The sequence below is a fragment of the Scardinius erythrophthalmus genome (genome assembly GCF_964197995.2).
Source record: "Scardinius erythrophthalmus genome assembly, chromosome: 2".
Taxonomy (NCBI): Eukaryota; Metazoa; Chordata; class Actinopteri; order Cypriniformes; family Leuciscidae; genus Scardinius; species Scardinius erythrophthalmus.
The window spans coordinates 57,683,498-57,698,546 of record NC_138222.1 but is presented as its reverse complement, the minus strand read 5'-3'; the positions used below and the strand labels follow the sequence as shown (position 1 = coordinate 57,698,546).

The 15,049-nt window shown below is 37.7% G+C and overlaps 1 protein-coding gene across 1 annotated transcript; it reads right to left on the bottom strand.

The window, feature by feature from the left end:
- Window positions 1-2,086: 2,086 nt before the first annotated feature.
- LOC308680797 (putative G-protein coupled receptor 132) lies at window positions 2,087-14,672 on the bottom strand. The gene is made up of 4 exons (XM_081349139.1): window positions 14,565-14,672; window positions 14,284-14,415; window positions 12,528-13,110; window positions 2,087-4,715 (listed from the first exon to the last, which is right to left on the bottom strand). The coding sequence occupies exons 2-4, from the start codon at window positions 14,291-14,293 to the stop codon at window positions 4,319-4,321; spliced, it is 990 nt and encodes a 329-aa protein (XP_081205265.1). The 5' UTR covers window positions 14,294-14,415; window positions 14,565-14,672; the 3' UTR covers window positions 2,087-4,318.
- Between the last annotated feature and the right edge of the window lie 377 nt (window positions 14,673-15,049).

The window sequence follows — 15,049 nt, the reverse complement described above, 5'->3', positions numbered from 1 at the left end:
GCAACCACATGCACATGATAAATAACCATGACATGTAGCCTACTAATTTTAAAACACACTTTTGAAGGCTTTGGTGCATTAGGCACAACCGATTTATTTTATATGTCAAACATTTAAAATATCCGGTGTATTTCTTTTTGAATCAGGACTAAGGACTCATTTAAAATGTTATACTTGAAAATATGATCATTTTTTGTTGAACATGATGAGGCGATGCCAGGTGCTTTGGGGCCTGTTATAACACCCTATGCAACCGCATGATAAATAATCATGAAATGTACTAAATTTAAAACACACTTTGAAGCCTTTGGTGCATTAGGCACAACCATTTGATTTTGTATGTCAAACATTTAAAATTTATTTCTTTTTGAATCAGGACTCATTTAAAATGTTATACTTGAAACTGCGGCTTTTTAAACCCAGTGCAATTCCCTGTTTGAAATACTTTATGGCAACATTAAAATACCATGGAATATGTAATCAAATGCCATGCATAACCACTGAACTATTCTTACAATACTTTTTTTAACTGATGTTGGATAGTGAAATCTTACAGCTTCATGACTGTTGTGGACTGATATCTGATACAAAAGGAAACAAAAGTGCCATTAAGGTTAACTAAAAAGTACATCAAATTGTCTGGGATAGGCTATAACACATTAAAGGTGTGAACTGTTCCAGGATGTTGGTTGACTAATTGATGTGTGAGGAATGACACGTCAAACAGTTTGACCAAATGAGAGGGTGAGGAACTCAGGAGGGGGTTGACGGTGTAACAGCTGAAGACAGCAGATGTTGGAGGACATGTGTCGTGCATCAGAGGGTATCTGAACAGATCCAAGACACTGCAAAGGGATATAAAGTGGATTTGAAAGTTACTGACCTTTCTTCGGTGTCACCTGATCCTTCAGAAATCATTCTAATATGCTGATTTGCAGATTCTTCTCACTGAGGTGCAGATTTGTCATTTTGCATGACGCCGCACTCAGCCTGTTGAACAGGTGCAAGGAAAACTAATCAAGGAAAATAAGCTGTGATGTGACAACACAAAGCCCCCCTTTTATGATAGGACTCTAAACACATGCATATGTAGTGACATTAGAGGATAATGTAGAGCCACAATGTCCATATCTGTTCTCACAAGGTTTTGAATGGAGATTGTTGAGCATACAGAGAAAATATCTTAATCTAAAGAAATAATTCTATTTTCACAAACATCAGTGTGATTTCTGACTTCATAGTCGTAACATTTTAACATGTTATTATGCAGAATCATACATCAGTCATGCAGCATAACATACACATCAATCAGGAACTACTGAAATGAGAATTGATGTTTATACACTGTATTCAAAACTTGTGATTCCAAACATTTTTTTAGGTTGCGACAAAATTAAATTTGCATGATTTTTTTATTAAATTATATATATTTTTCAATTATAAAATATGTTTTTAAGATACTCAATTTGATTTTTAGTATTTATTTATCTATTTTTAGCAAGTGCTTATTAAAGGCAGACATTGGTTTGAAAATTGGCATTGTCTCTTTATGTTCCATATCCAGGTTTTTGTTCTGAGCCACTTATTTGGGCTTTAAATAGCTTAGGACCGACCAGTGTTGGGAAAGTTATTTAAAAAGTAATGCACAACAATACTAATTGCGTTGCTTAGTTACTTTTTGTGGGAAGTAATCCATCACGTGATTAAATTGCATTACTTTTTACACCTAGGCTGGGCTTCTTCTTTTTTTTATTACAAAAAAAAAAACAATAAAAAAAGGTTTATTTTTAACAAATGTGAAGTCCCTTTCACACCAAAAGTATAATGATCCTCTCAACATGCATGGGGACAGGAGAGCTGTCAGTCAATACATGGGAAAACAAAGTAATTTGCCTTATTTAAAAAAAAAAAAAAGTAACTCAAATATGTTGTTGTAAAATTGAAATGTAATGCATTACTAATAACTTGAAAAAGTAATCTGATTACATAACTCGCGTTACTTGTAATGCATTCCTCCTAACCCTGCATGGGAAAAATCACTCTGGATGCACAGGAAAATAAATAACATCATGCCAACACTGATTATCTGATTGTCTCAAGCCTTTTAATAAGTCAATTTCACATTTTTGGCAGCCCTCTAAAACAATTAGGAACGGCTTTTGTGCAGTTATGAAATGAACGTTTATTTACAGTGTGACAATTGAACCCGAAGTAGTATCAACCACTATTTGCTTTACTAACTATTTAATCAGACTTCAAAACGATAACAAACAAACGAACTGTAGCCTAAGGCCATATGGAAACAACGCAGCAGTTTATAAGTGTTTATTGATGCATACTCATACTGTTTCACATTCTATTTAAAAACAGTAGGCGGCATAAACTGCACAGTAAAGCTGTACATCATTATTTCTGAATATCCACCTTTTTTACGCCCCGTGATGCTTTGCGCGGATTGTGGGAGTAACTTAAGTTAAACTGTAAACAATCAGGGAAAGGTTCGCTTTATGAATGGATTTAAACTGGATACAGTGAGATGCCATTATTCTACTCTCCCTTCAACCATCAAACATTACAAAGAAATTTAAAAGTGTAAAAGCATTAACAAATTACAACAGACCATGAATAACTCCAAAAGCCTGATTATTTTCTCAGCGATAGGCTGTTGCTTTAATCACAAATGTTCATTAGCTGGAACAGTAATGCCATTTAAAAGGGATTTATTATTAATAGGCCTATTTTATCTAGGCTATGCTTTAGAAACAGTAAACTAATATGGATTAGAAGTGAAAAGAGGAGCATTTTAAAGCATCCGTGTAAACAAACATGGAAAGAGACGATATGGATTTGAGGAGAAAATAGACTATTCCAGTGAATTACTTATGGGATATATATCGTAAATTAAATCGGGAGAGCAGACCATAAATGTGCAGTAGCCTATAGGCTATGTTGTCCCTTTTCAGCTACTATTACAGCGGAACACAAAGGGGGGAAAGAGAAAATGATCAGGAATAAATGAATGCAGCGACTGAAAAGACCCCTCGCCAGAGACTGTTATTGGTAATACCGTCACTTTAAAATACCAAGCGTTGGGTTATTATATCCTGACGTCTAAAAATAAAACATGAAGGAAATTTGACAGCTCATTCAATCAACCTGATGGATAATTAATATTTGTAGTGCAACCTTATTATTTGAAATGATTTGTTTCAGTCTTTTTGAGTGGAACCTTCCCAAACCGGAAGTGCCTCCCATAATCTAAAACGCAGTAGGGAAAATGTGGATATTTGCCAGTTTCTCGCGGAAGTGAACATATTGATAGTTGCAGTATGTTGGGAAATAGTAGGCTATACATTTCAGCCCATAGTGTAAATGCAAGCACATGCAGTCTCACTCGTTATATTCTCAGTGCACTGCTCAACACAGCACATGTGTGCCTGCCTTTGCATATATCTTCCAGGAGGTGTCAGACATGACTTGGAAATCCTTAAAACTATTTTAAAAGAGCTCGACCTTTGCTCTGGTTTCTGAGTCGCTCTGGTCCAGGATCTTTTTTTTTTTTTTTTTTCTCTATAATCCTCGAGCCACTTCTATATGCTCAATTCTCACTTTTATCACTGTCAACACGATTGTGTTTCTGTTAAAACAACTAACAGAGCATAGCACAGATTTTACAGATGTTGGACAAAATACACTACCATTCAAAAGTTTAGGGTCAGTTTTTTAAAAATGTAATTATTTTCTTCAGCAAGGGCACACAACATTTCACAGCTTCCTCCAAAATATGAAGAAGCACAACTGTTTTCAACATTGATAATAATTAATAAATGTTTCTTGAGCAGCAAAAGACTGATTTCTGAAGGATCACGTGACACTGAAGACTGGAGTAATGATGCTGAAAATTCAGCTTTGATCACAGGAATAAATTACATTTGAAAACATATTTTTTGTGCATTTTTGATCAAATATATGCAGCCTTGGTGAGGATAAGAGCCATCCTTAAAAACAATAAAAACCCCAAACCTTTGAACGGTTAGACCTGAACTCAGTAGAGACGTAATAAAGGATTTTCAGCAATACAGAGTTGTGTGTTCGAGTCTCCTCAGGCTGTCTAGGAGTCTAAACACTTGTGTATTTCCCAGATCCAGGGGACGTGCAAATGTCTCATACCAGTCATATCTTAATGACATCACTACAGGTAATTAGTCAAATCTCAGCCTGATAAGACATTTTCATGTCGTGTGTGAAAGAAAAACTTGGTTTCAGCACATGCCTTACAAAGACACCAACCCCGATTAGCATCTGCTCAAGACGACAGCTAAACATCTGCACGGCCCTTGGGAAAAGTCTGTACTCGCGATCCCTGGTGCGCCCTTTGACCCCGGCAGGGGCAGAAGAGAGATCTGCGAAGCTCTTGGCGAGCGTCGTTGCAAAGAAAGAAGTAGAAAAGAGGGTCTAGGAGGGTGTTGAGGCTTGTGAGCCCGTAGCAGATTCGATAGTACAGGTAGAGGGAAACTTCCACTGAACATTGGTCTTTTTCACTCTCCGTAAGAAGCAGGGTGACAAATCTGTAGCCGACAACCAGATGATAAGGAGCAAAAATGACAATGAAGATGACAGTGATGACAACCAGGGTGGCGACGATCCTGCGGCGTTCGTGATCCGGCACAGACGGGGAGTTTCGTAGAGTCAACCCGATTCGGGCCGAGGTGTACCTGAATGTGAATGAGAGGAAAGAAAGGCCAAAAGGTTAAGATGATATAGTTATGATTGTGTTTACATTCCTTTAAAGAGACAGACGTTGTATCTGTGTTTGTCATCTTTGCAATGGCATTTTGCCGGTATGCTGATTCATTCCTGGGGCTGTGTGTGCTGAGACAAGAAGTTTCTAATAAGCTTGCATGGGCAGTGACAAATGAGAGCGTGTGCAATAGAGGTGAGAACCAGTGAGTGACATTTCACCAACTTTACAGGAGGGCCAAAACAAAATATTTCCATTGTTTGATCTGACTTTGATTACTGATTCCAACCTTTTTATTATGAAAAATGTGAACACACATGGACAGTATACTTATTGAAGACTTTTTTTAACATTTATTCAGATTTTTTTTAATTAAATAAATATGATCAATGAGTTGTCAACATATGTTTTTACATTGCTTTAACTCATCAAAATTAGTTAAGCAATTTTCAACTTTTTTATACGTTTTACAAGACTCAACACTTTTTTTTAAAGTCAGTTTAATATAATTTAAGTTGAAATTACTTAAACATCCAAGTTGACTGTACTTAAAATCGAAGGCAGCTTCCTTTTCTTTCTTTTTTTACAGTGCATTAAAGGAGAACTCCGGTCAATTTTAACATTGAGCTCATTTTTTTGTACATTTGGAGTGCTGTCAATACAGAGAACAACGACAAAAATCGGTGTTGCCTACACCGAGTTATTCTATTTTTAAAATTTGCACCCTGTTGACTTCAATGGGGCAAGTACTAAACCTGCTTTTAGCCTCTTAACATCCTTGATGTGTCATTACAAGTGCACAGAAAATGTGAGTGATTCCTTCTGAGTGAACACGAGTGGATCTGACTGCAGTAGATGTGAAAGATATGTATAAAAATTATGTGATTTAAGCCAGTGCAAATACCTTTTTACATCCTGTTTTCGGTTTAAGTCCAAAGTAATCGATTGCCGAGTTCACGCGCATAGGTTTAGTTACCAATGATCACGCGCGTGTGGCGATAACTCGGCAATAAGTTGTAGGCAACACCGATTTTTGTAGTTGTTCTCTGTATTGACAGCACTCCAAATGTACAAAAAAATGAGCTCAATGTTAAAATTGACCAGAGTTCTCCTTTAACCGAATGATACTGAAGTAATGAATTGCATAACTAATTATTATTAACAACTAATTAATAACATTTAGCCATTTAACCAACTTAAAGTAGGCTCCAGAACTGTAGGTTACTAAAATATTGAAGTTATGAAAACATAACAAAAACAATGTGCGTCATAAAGAACGTTATGTTTTTGTACATTAGATAGATCACTATCTCTGATTGGCTGACTTGTAAAGTCTGGTAGAAGTCCATATAAGACTGCAGGACACTGCGATCCGTGTGCTCAGTGGAAGTACGTAAGTCTTTCTTTTCCACAGCAGTGATCCCGGGAGGACATCTGCAAACTTTTTAGGTTCCAAAAAATGATAAAATGATATGATAACCTCTGGTCTCCTGTTTTCCAACTTTAATGCTTGAAAAGCATTTTAAATGCTTGGCCAGACAGTTCATATTTGAACTGTGTACCTTTTGGATCCTCTTTTGTGTAGCGCAGACACTTTTTTTTCTCTGTTTCTCCCTCTGCATCCTTGGTTTTGTTTCAGACCAAGTGTGATGAAAAGGATACAGAAAGTCACTGCGACTAAGTTCAAGCACCATGGTCTTCCTCGCCATCCTTACAAGAGTGTAATACCCATCTGAACTACACAGGCCCATTCTCTCTGGCTGTCTCAATAGCTGCACGTCCAGATTTCCATGAGTTTGTAGTCAGTAATGGATTTTTTTTTACTGCATAGAGGCACTAGAGAGGACCGATACGATCTTCTTCACCGTCATGCCACATGTAGCAGTTTGCTCCTTTGCTGCTTTATTCACAGACTGTCAGGTTGTAGGTGCTCAAATCCCTTGAGTATTATAGACTCGCTCACGTTACTCCATGGAGTCAGCACTTGTTCGAGATCAAAAGTGACTGCTCTGAACAAGGACTGTTTTTGTGCACGTCTCATCATGTTTTTTTTTATGTTCTCGGGGGTCATGGTTTTGGATGTTTTCATTTTCTCCAACATCACTCCAAGAAATTAGCTTAATAATACATCTTCAGGCTGTCTGGCTTACATGTGGTGTCAACCATTTTGACTCATGTGGTATCCAGAGGCTTTACCCACAATACATTTCTCAGTGCCAAAAGAGCGTAAGTGCAGTTACGCCCTTTTAGCACCAATAAAAGCCTTATTAGTATGTTTAAAGTTAATTATTTTGGCTCATAATGAATAACTCCAAAATGATTAAGCACTGAATTGTGTCCTTTGAAAGAGCACATAAAGAGCTTTCAGTTGATATAGCCATTTCACCTAAAATGTCACTTACGCCCCTCTGGTTCTCACCCCTCGAAATCTAGTTTAAAACACGTGCCAAGTTCTTAGAAATGTACTCATGTTGTACTTCATGTTGGTTTCATTTTGTATGAAAAATAATTATACCATTTTTGACAAACGTTTTAAATTAATTATGCTTAAAAGGTTATGTAGTGAAACATAGTAAAAATAGATTTAAAATATAGTAGGGCTGTCAAACTGATTAATCGCATCTAACATAAAAGTTTATGTTTATATAATATGTGTGTTTATGTTTATATACTGGTTGCACCATGAAATAATAATAACAAAAATCAAGAAATTTCAGTCTTTTAATTGTGATCTTTTTTTCTTTATGATGTATTTTCTTTTATTTTTCTTCATGATGTAAATATTAAATATATTTTACAAAATTAAATTAAAAGCATGCTCATATTAGAAGAGGCAGTGTTAGTGTACCTAAGTTAGTTTTATTATACTTTTATTAATATTTTGGAGTTTCTTTCATTTTGTATATTTCTAGTTTTCACGTTAATTTTAGTTTCATTTTTAGAAATTTTGTTGTGTGCTTTTGTCATTTATTTTGAAAATATTAGTTTTAGCACTTCAACTATAATAATAATAATAATATTGTTTTCCATTTCAACTAAAACTTATTTCAGTTTATTGCCAAGGCAACATTTCTAATGTTCGTTTACTCTTATGGTTTTCAACTAATATTTATGTTTTATTTTATTGAACAGAAATAGTTCAGTCATGGCCAAAAGTTTTGGCAGTGTCATACATTTTGTGTTTTGCAAAGATTGCTGCTTCAGTATTTTTACATGTTTCTATGATATAGCCTACTGGAAAACAGTAATAAGCATTTCATAAGTTTGAAAGGCTTTTATTGGCAAAAACGTTCAATTATGCAAAGAGTCAATATTTACAGTGTTGACCCTTCTTCTTCACAACCTCTTGATTCACTCTGGCAGCTTCTAGGCCAAATCCTGTCTGATGGTGATCCACTCGTGCCTTATTGGGAGTAGATCACAATTTGAGGACTTCTGCTTGTCCACAAGTTCTCTTTGGGATTAAATCCAGGGAGTTGCCTAACCACAGATCTAAAAGTTCAATGTAGCCTAATGATCTCCGAGCCGCTTCATTTTAGAAAATGCACGGATATCCACCAAATTGCTCCTGGATCGCTGGGAGAAGTTGCTTTTGTGGAATTTTTGACACCATTCTTTATGTTGGGCAGAACTGTGAGAGAACCCACTCTCTTGGATGAAAAGCAATCACACACAAGGACGGTCTCTCAGGACTCATGGAAGCGTTCACCTTTTCTTCTCAGGAGTCAATCCGTTTCCCATATGTCCCAAACAGTCAGAAGGGGGCTTCATCAGGGAAAATAACTTCACAGTCTTCTGCTGTCCAATTCCTGTACTTTTTGGAGAATTTCAGTCTGTCCTTGGTGTTTTTCTTGGAGAGAAGCGGCTTATTTGCTGGCCTTCTTGACACCAGGCCGTTATCCAAAAGTCTTTCCCTCCCTCTGCAGATGCAGTCACACCACCTCCTGCCAATATTGAGCAGCTCCTGGTGCTTGCTGGACAGTCTGGGACGTCCTGAAGCCTTCTTCACTGCGGTTGAAGTTTTTGATGATGGAAAGTTCTGTGGATGATCTACTAATGACGCACAAATTAAAGAACAGAGACACAGCCTGACCAAAGTAATCTACCAGGAACAGCGCAAATTAGCATCTGGTAAATAATGGCACACATGCCAGTAAATTATAGCACACCTTATAAAACGATTAGTTACAGTTGTTGATTCGGATTGGTCAGTTATAGCTGTGTTTTATTCACGGTAAAACACGGCTATGACCGCTTCACCCAACGGTTCTATGTATCACTCAAGCGGCAACCTCCCCGTCTCTCTCTTGAAACCAACACGATAAACTGCAATTCGTTGACTGGCTGCTTGAGACTGGTGTCAAAAGTGAGTCAAATCTGTATCTCCCCCATGTTAAAATGCCAAATTTTACAGCAGAAAAAAACGTGTTTACAGCCTGGTGTCTTCCACCTTAGAAACATTGCTAAGTTACGTAACATGCTATCTGTTTCTGATGCAGAAAAGTTAGTTCATGCATTCATGACCTCGAGACTAGATTACTGTAATGCTTTATTAGCTGGTTGTCCTGCATCCTCAATAAACAAGCTACAGTTAGTCCAAAATGCCGCCGCTAGAGTTCTTACTAGATCAAGAAAATACGATCATATAACACCAATTCTATCATCTCTACATTGGTTACCTATAAAGTTCCGTATCAATTACAAAGTATTGCTACTGACTTATAAAGCCCTAAATGGTTTAGCTCCCGTGTATTTAACGGAACTTCTATCGCCCTACAATCCATCGCGCTCTTTAAGATCACTAAATTCGAGGCTTCTGGTCGTTCCTAGGATATCTAAGTCCACTAAAGGAGGGATAGCGTTTTCACATTTAGCTCCTAAACTCTGGAATGACCTTCCTGATACTGTTCGAGGCTCAGACTCGCTGTCCCAGTTTAAAACTAGATTAAAGACGCATCTCTTTAGCCAAGCATTCACATAATACTTACCTTTTATACTACAGTTGAATCAGATTGAATGCATTAATATTGCGAACAGCAGCTACGCTAATTATTTCCCATATGCTTTTCTGTTGTTATCTCGGGACGCTAGTCCCGAGGTAAATACAGATCGTCAGCTCCAGTTTGTATCCAGCCTCTCATGGAAACTACAGATTCTGCAACACCGGTGCAGAGACGACTCGGCGCCTGTGAAGAGACGACTCGACGCTGGCGATATGTTTATGCCCTAAATCAATACATGATTAACTAACTGTATTTCTATATGTACATTTCTGAAATGCACTTTCTGTGAAGCTGCTTTGAAACAATATGTATTGTGAAAAGCGCTATACAAATAAATTTGAATTGAATTGAATTGAATATGTGGCTTTGGTCTATACAGCTAATTTTGCCCTTCATGACAACTGTAATGGGGGGTGAATTTTTTTATAACTCATCCGTTTACATTATATTAAGCCTTAAAGTTCTGCATAATTAAGGGTGTCCACTTTTGCGTGGCAGGTGGATTCCCGCTGCAGTGATCATTAGTCATCATTAGCCGTTTGTCTGCTGTTTGTTAGCCATCACGTTACCTCAGCTAATTGTCTGACTGTAAAAAGAAATAAATTCGGGAGTGACGCGCTGCCAAGATGGCGACGGTCGGCCACGCCCACTTTAGGCTTCAAAAACGGTCTTCAGAGACCTACGGGTGACGTCACGGACACTACGTCCATATTTTTATACAGTCTAGTACTACACAACACCCCTAGCAACCACTCTTAGCAACATAAACATATGTTTGTTCTCACTGATATTGTTCTTTGAAGGTTTTAGAGTAGTATTGTTAGAGATCGAGTAAGCGATTGTACCTGCATTTAAGGCCGTGTGCCACCAAACGATTTTTAGCCAGCTGAAAACACTAGCCGCTCTGCTGAAACGCCTATGGTGCTTGAGAGCGCTTTGGCAGCGCAGCATTTTTTTCAGTTGAGACGCTTTGCTTGTTATGATACGGAATATCCACGAATATCATTTCACACATATTTTGTTTCTGTGTTGATTCTATATAAAAATGTCAATACAATGTAACGTATTTTCTCTGGCTCTTGTTTTAAATTATTTTGTTTTGTTATTATGCTTGTTGTTGTCATCTGTTGAAGTTGTACAAGCAGAAAGTGGCGGTTGGTCGGTGTGGTATTAGTCCCGCCCCTCCTCCACTGTGATTGGATGGTTGGGTAAAAAGTGACAGTGAACGCTGCGTTTTACCCAAAGTTGAACATTCTTCAACTCTCGGTGACCTGTAAAAAACGCCGAACCCTCAGCGCTCTTCAGCTTAAAAAAAAAAACGCTAAGTGCCTTGTTACGCTTATGCCGTTTTAAAAACGCGGCACTCCCATTGAAAACAATTGAAAAAAATACGCCAGCCGCATGAAAAAAAACGCTTTGGTGGACACACAGCCTTACAGTAGATATAGCATTTTCCTTCAGCTCAGTCCTATATTCGTAATAAAAAATTCTGTTTGAGTGTTCGCTGCGATATCTTGTCCTTTTAACAGTTAAGGGGCTTTCCCGTGCTCTGACACGCATCATTAGGCGTGTTTCCATTACAGATTTGCGCAAAACTTTTGCGATTTTTTTCTAAATGTCGACAAAAAACTATTGCGAAATGACAGCGTTTCCATTAACCGATGTTATGCGACTAAAACTTCAGTTTTTCCTCTCGCGATAAGTAAATCATTCCAAAAAACATGGCCACTGCACTAACCATTATTTTTAATCGAAGGAGATGTATGTGTGTTTTCCAAGCATTAATGGTAGGGAATTAACGACCCTTATTATACTTGTGAGCGGCACATATGAAGTGTTTCTGGGTGTTTCTCCCTCATATCTGCTTCGAGGTCTTGATTGTGGGATTTATTTGAGGTTTAGAATCCATTATTCCTGTAATTATTTTGTCTTATAAGAGTTTAATAAATAACTCTGTCTCGTATTCTGTCCAAACACACCGCGTCATCTACGTCAGGTGACCTGTAAATGCGCAAAAACTGCTTCCATTGCAGTTTTGCGAAATATTTCTTTTTCGAATTGCCTGAAAAACCACCTCATGCGAGTGTAAAAAAATTTTGCGATAAATGGGAGTTTTTGCGAAAATTACGTGTTTCCAACTTTCCATTAAGCGTATTTTCAATTCACAATTTCAATTTGCGCAATTTTAAGGCTAGGAATGGAAACGCGGCTATTGTCTTGCTTTTCCGTCTCCGTGTTCTCAAGTTTAAGTCCTTTCAATATAAAAGTCTTCTTAACTGAATGACTCACTCATAAAGTATTTTGCCGCCATCTAAAGGCAAAATATTGTAGGCTAACTTCTGTTGCTGGTCAGGGACTGTTTTTTTCCAGCGGAAGGAAGGCATTTAGTGATTTTACTACATGAAAGTTGCCATGATACATATTTTTTTGGCTTTCATATTTGTATTGTGGGGTAACTGGTAACCGTTAAAAAAATATTGTGTACGTAAATCACCTTGCAGGATGCATTTAAATACTCTCCTCCCATTAAGTTTGCATCTGAAATGGTCAGCCGCAAAAATAACCCTGTCCACGCCTTTTCACCAATGTTTTTTCACTGAGTTTCTTTAGTAAAACCTGACAGTAGTTTTTTAACATCAAAAGAGGGTTTGCGCTGGCGCAAGCTGTTAGTAAATCCGGCCCTTAATGTGTTTTTAAATAAATGATTAGATCTGGATCCAATAAGAGCATTATTTCATTGACCCAGCTGCACTGAAACTCCAAAACATGTGCCTTTCACTTACCCTAGTATAGAGCAGGGCATCAGGAACCCTAACGCAACTGTGGCAATTTTGAAGTAAGCGTATCTGGTGCTCACAGGGTACTGCTCCAGACACAGCTCTCTCTGGGGCTCGAACACAGATGGGTACAGGCCAGTCAGGCAGAACAGAAATATCAATGTCCACACTATTACACCGGAAAAGGCTGCCACACGCACTTTCCGTACGCCACGGCTGCTAAGAGGATACACGATCGCTAGACAGCGGTCCAGGGCGATGAGGCAAAGGAAAACGACGCTGGCATAGAGGTTAACGTAGAAAACGTAGCCCACTAGCTGGCAGGTCACAGACCCGTAAGGCCAGCGGTGGTCTCCCTGCAGGTAAAGGATCCACAGAGGCAAGGTGAGGAGCTGGAGAAGATCTGAAAGCAGTAAGTTGAGGATATAAACCAGTTGGCATCCGCCTCCACCAGACCGGCCGAGCTGGTACAGGCCCCAGAGGGACAGCAGGTTGACTGGGAGTCCGATACAGAAGGCAAGGCTGTAGATGTAGGTCAGACCCAATCGGTCATTTGCCAGAGGGATTTGGCAGCTCCCATTGGTCAGGTCTGTGGAGAATTTGGGGGAAGAATTGCTCAAATCTGAAGTGTATATAGCTCAAATAGGTTAACCATACACTCTAAAAAATGCAGGGTTGTTTTAACCCAAATTTGGGTATAATATGGACAAACCAACCGTTGGGTTAAAAATGTAATTTAAAAATGTAACCCAACAGCTGGGTTTGTCAATATTTGACCCAAATTTGGGTTAAAACAACCTTGTATTTTTTTGAGGATATGGAATGCACAATATATCGGCACCATATTGGTAATCCAAAGATATAAGACATTTTTGACATTCATATGAATCAGTATTATTTGATATTGGATATTTAATTGTGCATGCTATTTTTACATTAAAATTTACTTTGTCATGATCTTACATTCAACCTTTGAAAAAAAAAAAAAAAAAAAACTAACAACTGCTTAGTAAATTACTATACCATTCAAAAACTTGTTTTTGTTTTTTTTAAATGAATTAATACTTTTATCCAGCAAGGGCACGTTTAATTGGATCAGATCTGAGGGTAAAGACTTTTACTTTGTTACAAAAGGTTTCTATTCCAAATAAATGAACTTTCTAGAGTCCTGAAAAAAATGCATCACCGTTTCCACAAAACTATGAAGCAGAGCAGCGCAACTGTTTTCAACATTGACAATAATGATAATAATAAATGTTTCTTGAGCAGCAAATCAGCATATTAGAATGATTTCTGAAGGATCATGTGACACTGAAGACTGGAGTAATGATGCTGAAAATTCAGCTTTGATCACAGGAATAAAATTAATTTTAAAATATATTAAAATAGAAAACAGTTATTTTAAATTGTAATAATATTTAACAATTTTAAGTATTTTACTGTATTTTTTTTATCAAATAAATACAGCAAATAAATGCTACAAATGAGATTTAATTAAAAAAACATCTTACCAACCCCAAGCTTTTGATTGGTATGTTGCGATGCTTAATTTAACTTAAAAACTTTATTTTTAATTTATTCAAACAAAACAGTGCCAAATTTGAATGTCAATCATTCATAACATGAAAAATTTATCAGTCTGTATCGGGCAGAATTTTAATAATGTGCATCTCTAGTTGTTTTGTGTGTGTGTATGTGTGTGTGTGTGTGTATGTGTGTGTGTGTGTGTGTGTGTGTTTTATGCAGACGAATGATAACTTACTCAGAATCATGGTTTCTATGGTTGTGACTTATCCATGACATTTGAATCTTCAAACTCTTCATTAAACATGTTGATCCAAACCTCTCCACTCCTCTTAATTTTTCCAGTCACATCTGACAACGATTAAGCAACCTTAGAACAGAAACGTCACATGACATGATAATAATGTTTGCCATGATAATGTTTGCCATCAGATAAAACATTTCAAATATACAACAATCAACAAACTACAGTTCCAGAACCAATGCATCTATTTATTAAAAAAGAAGAAATATCCTCACCTCGATTAGGTCTGGAGAGCGTCTCCTGCATGTCCAGCTCCATGTGCATGAACCTGTATGTGTGTGTATGAATTCGAGTGGAAAAAGTGTCCAACCAGGGGCTTGTCTGGCTTTTTGATCATTTCCCCCAGCAGGAAGCCACTTCTACTGCTTTTGAGCAGCAACATCCTGAAGCCTTTCTCCTTCAGAACAAAAACACCCTCCTGCCTACAGGCCATTATGTGAGGCAGAGATATGAGAGAGTCCAGGCTGTTCTTTCAGACGGAAGGGCCACTGAGAGACAAGCTGTAACACCCTTACATTCGTTTCCATGTCCCCTGTGACACCCCTCTACCCCACGTTTACTGGGCACTGTTTTGATTGGTGTATCGACACACAATGTAAAAAGCAAACAATAGATGTTTTACCAGCCAAAGCACATTTGAGAACAAAGTAATCCTGGGGGTGGCAATTTTGGCCATGTCTGAGTATTTCAGAAACTCTGA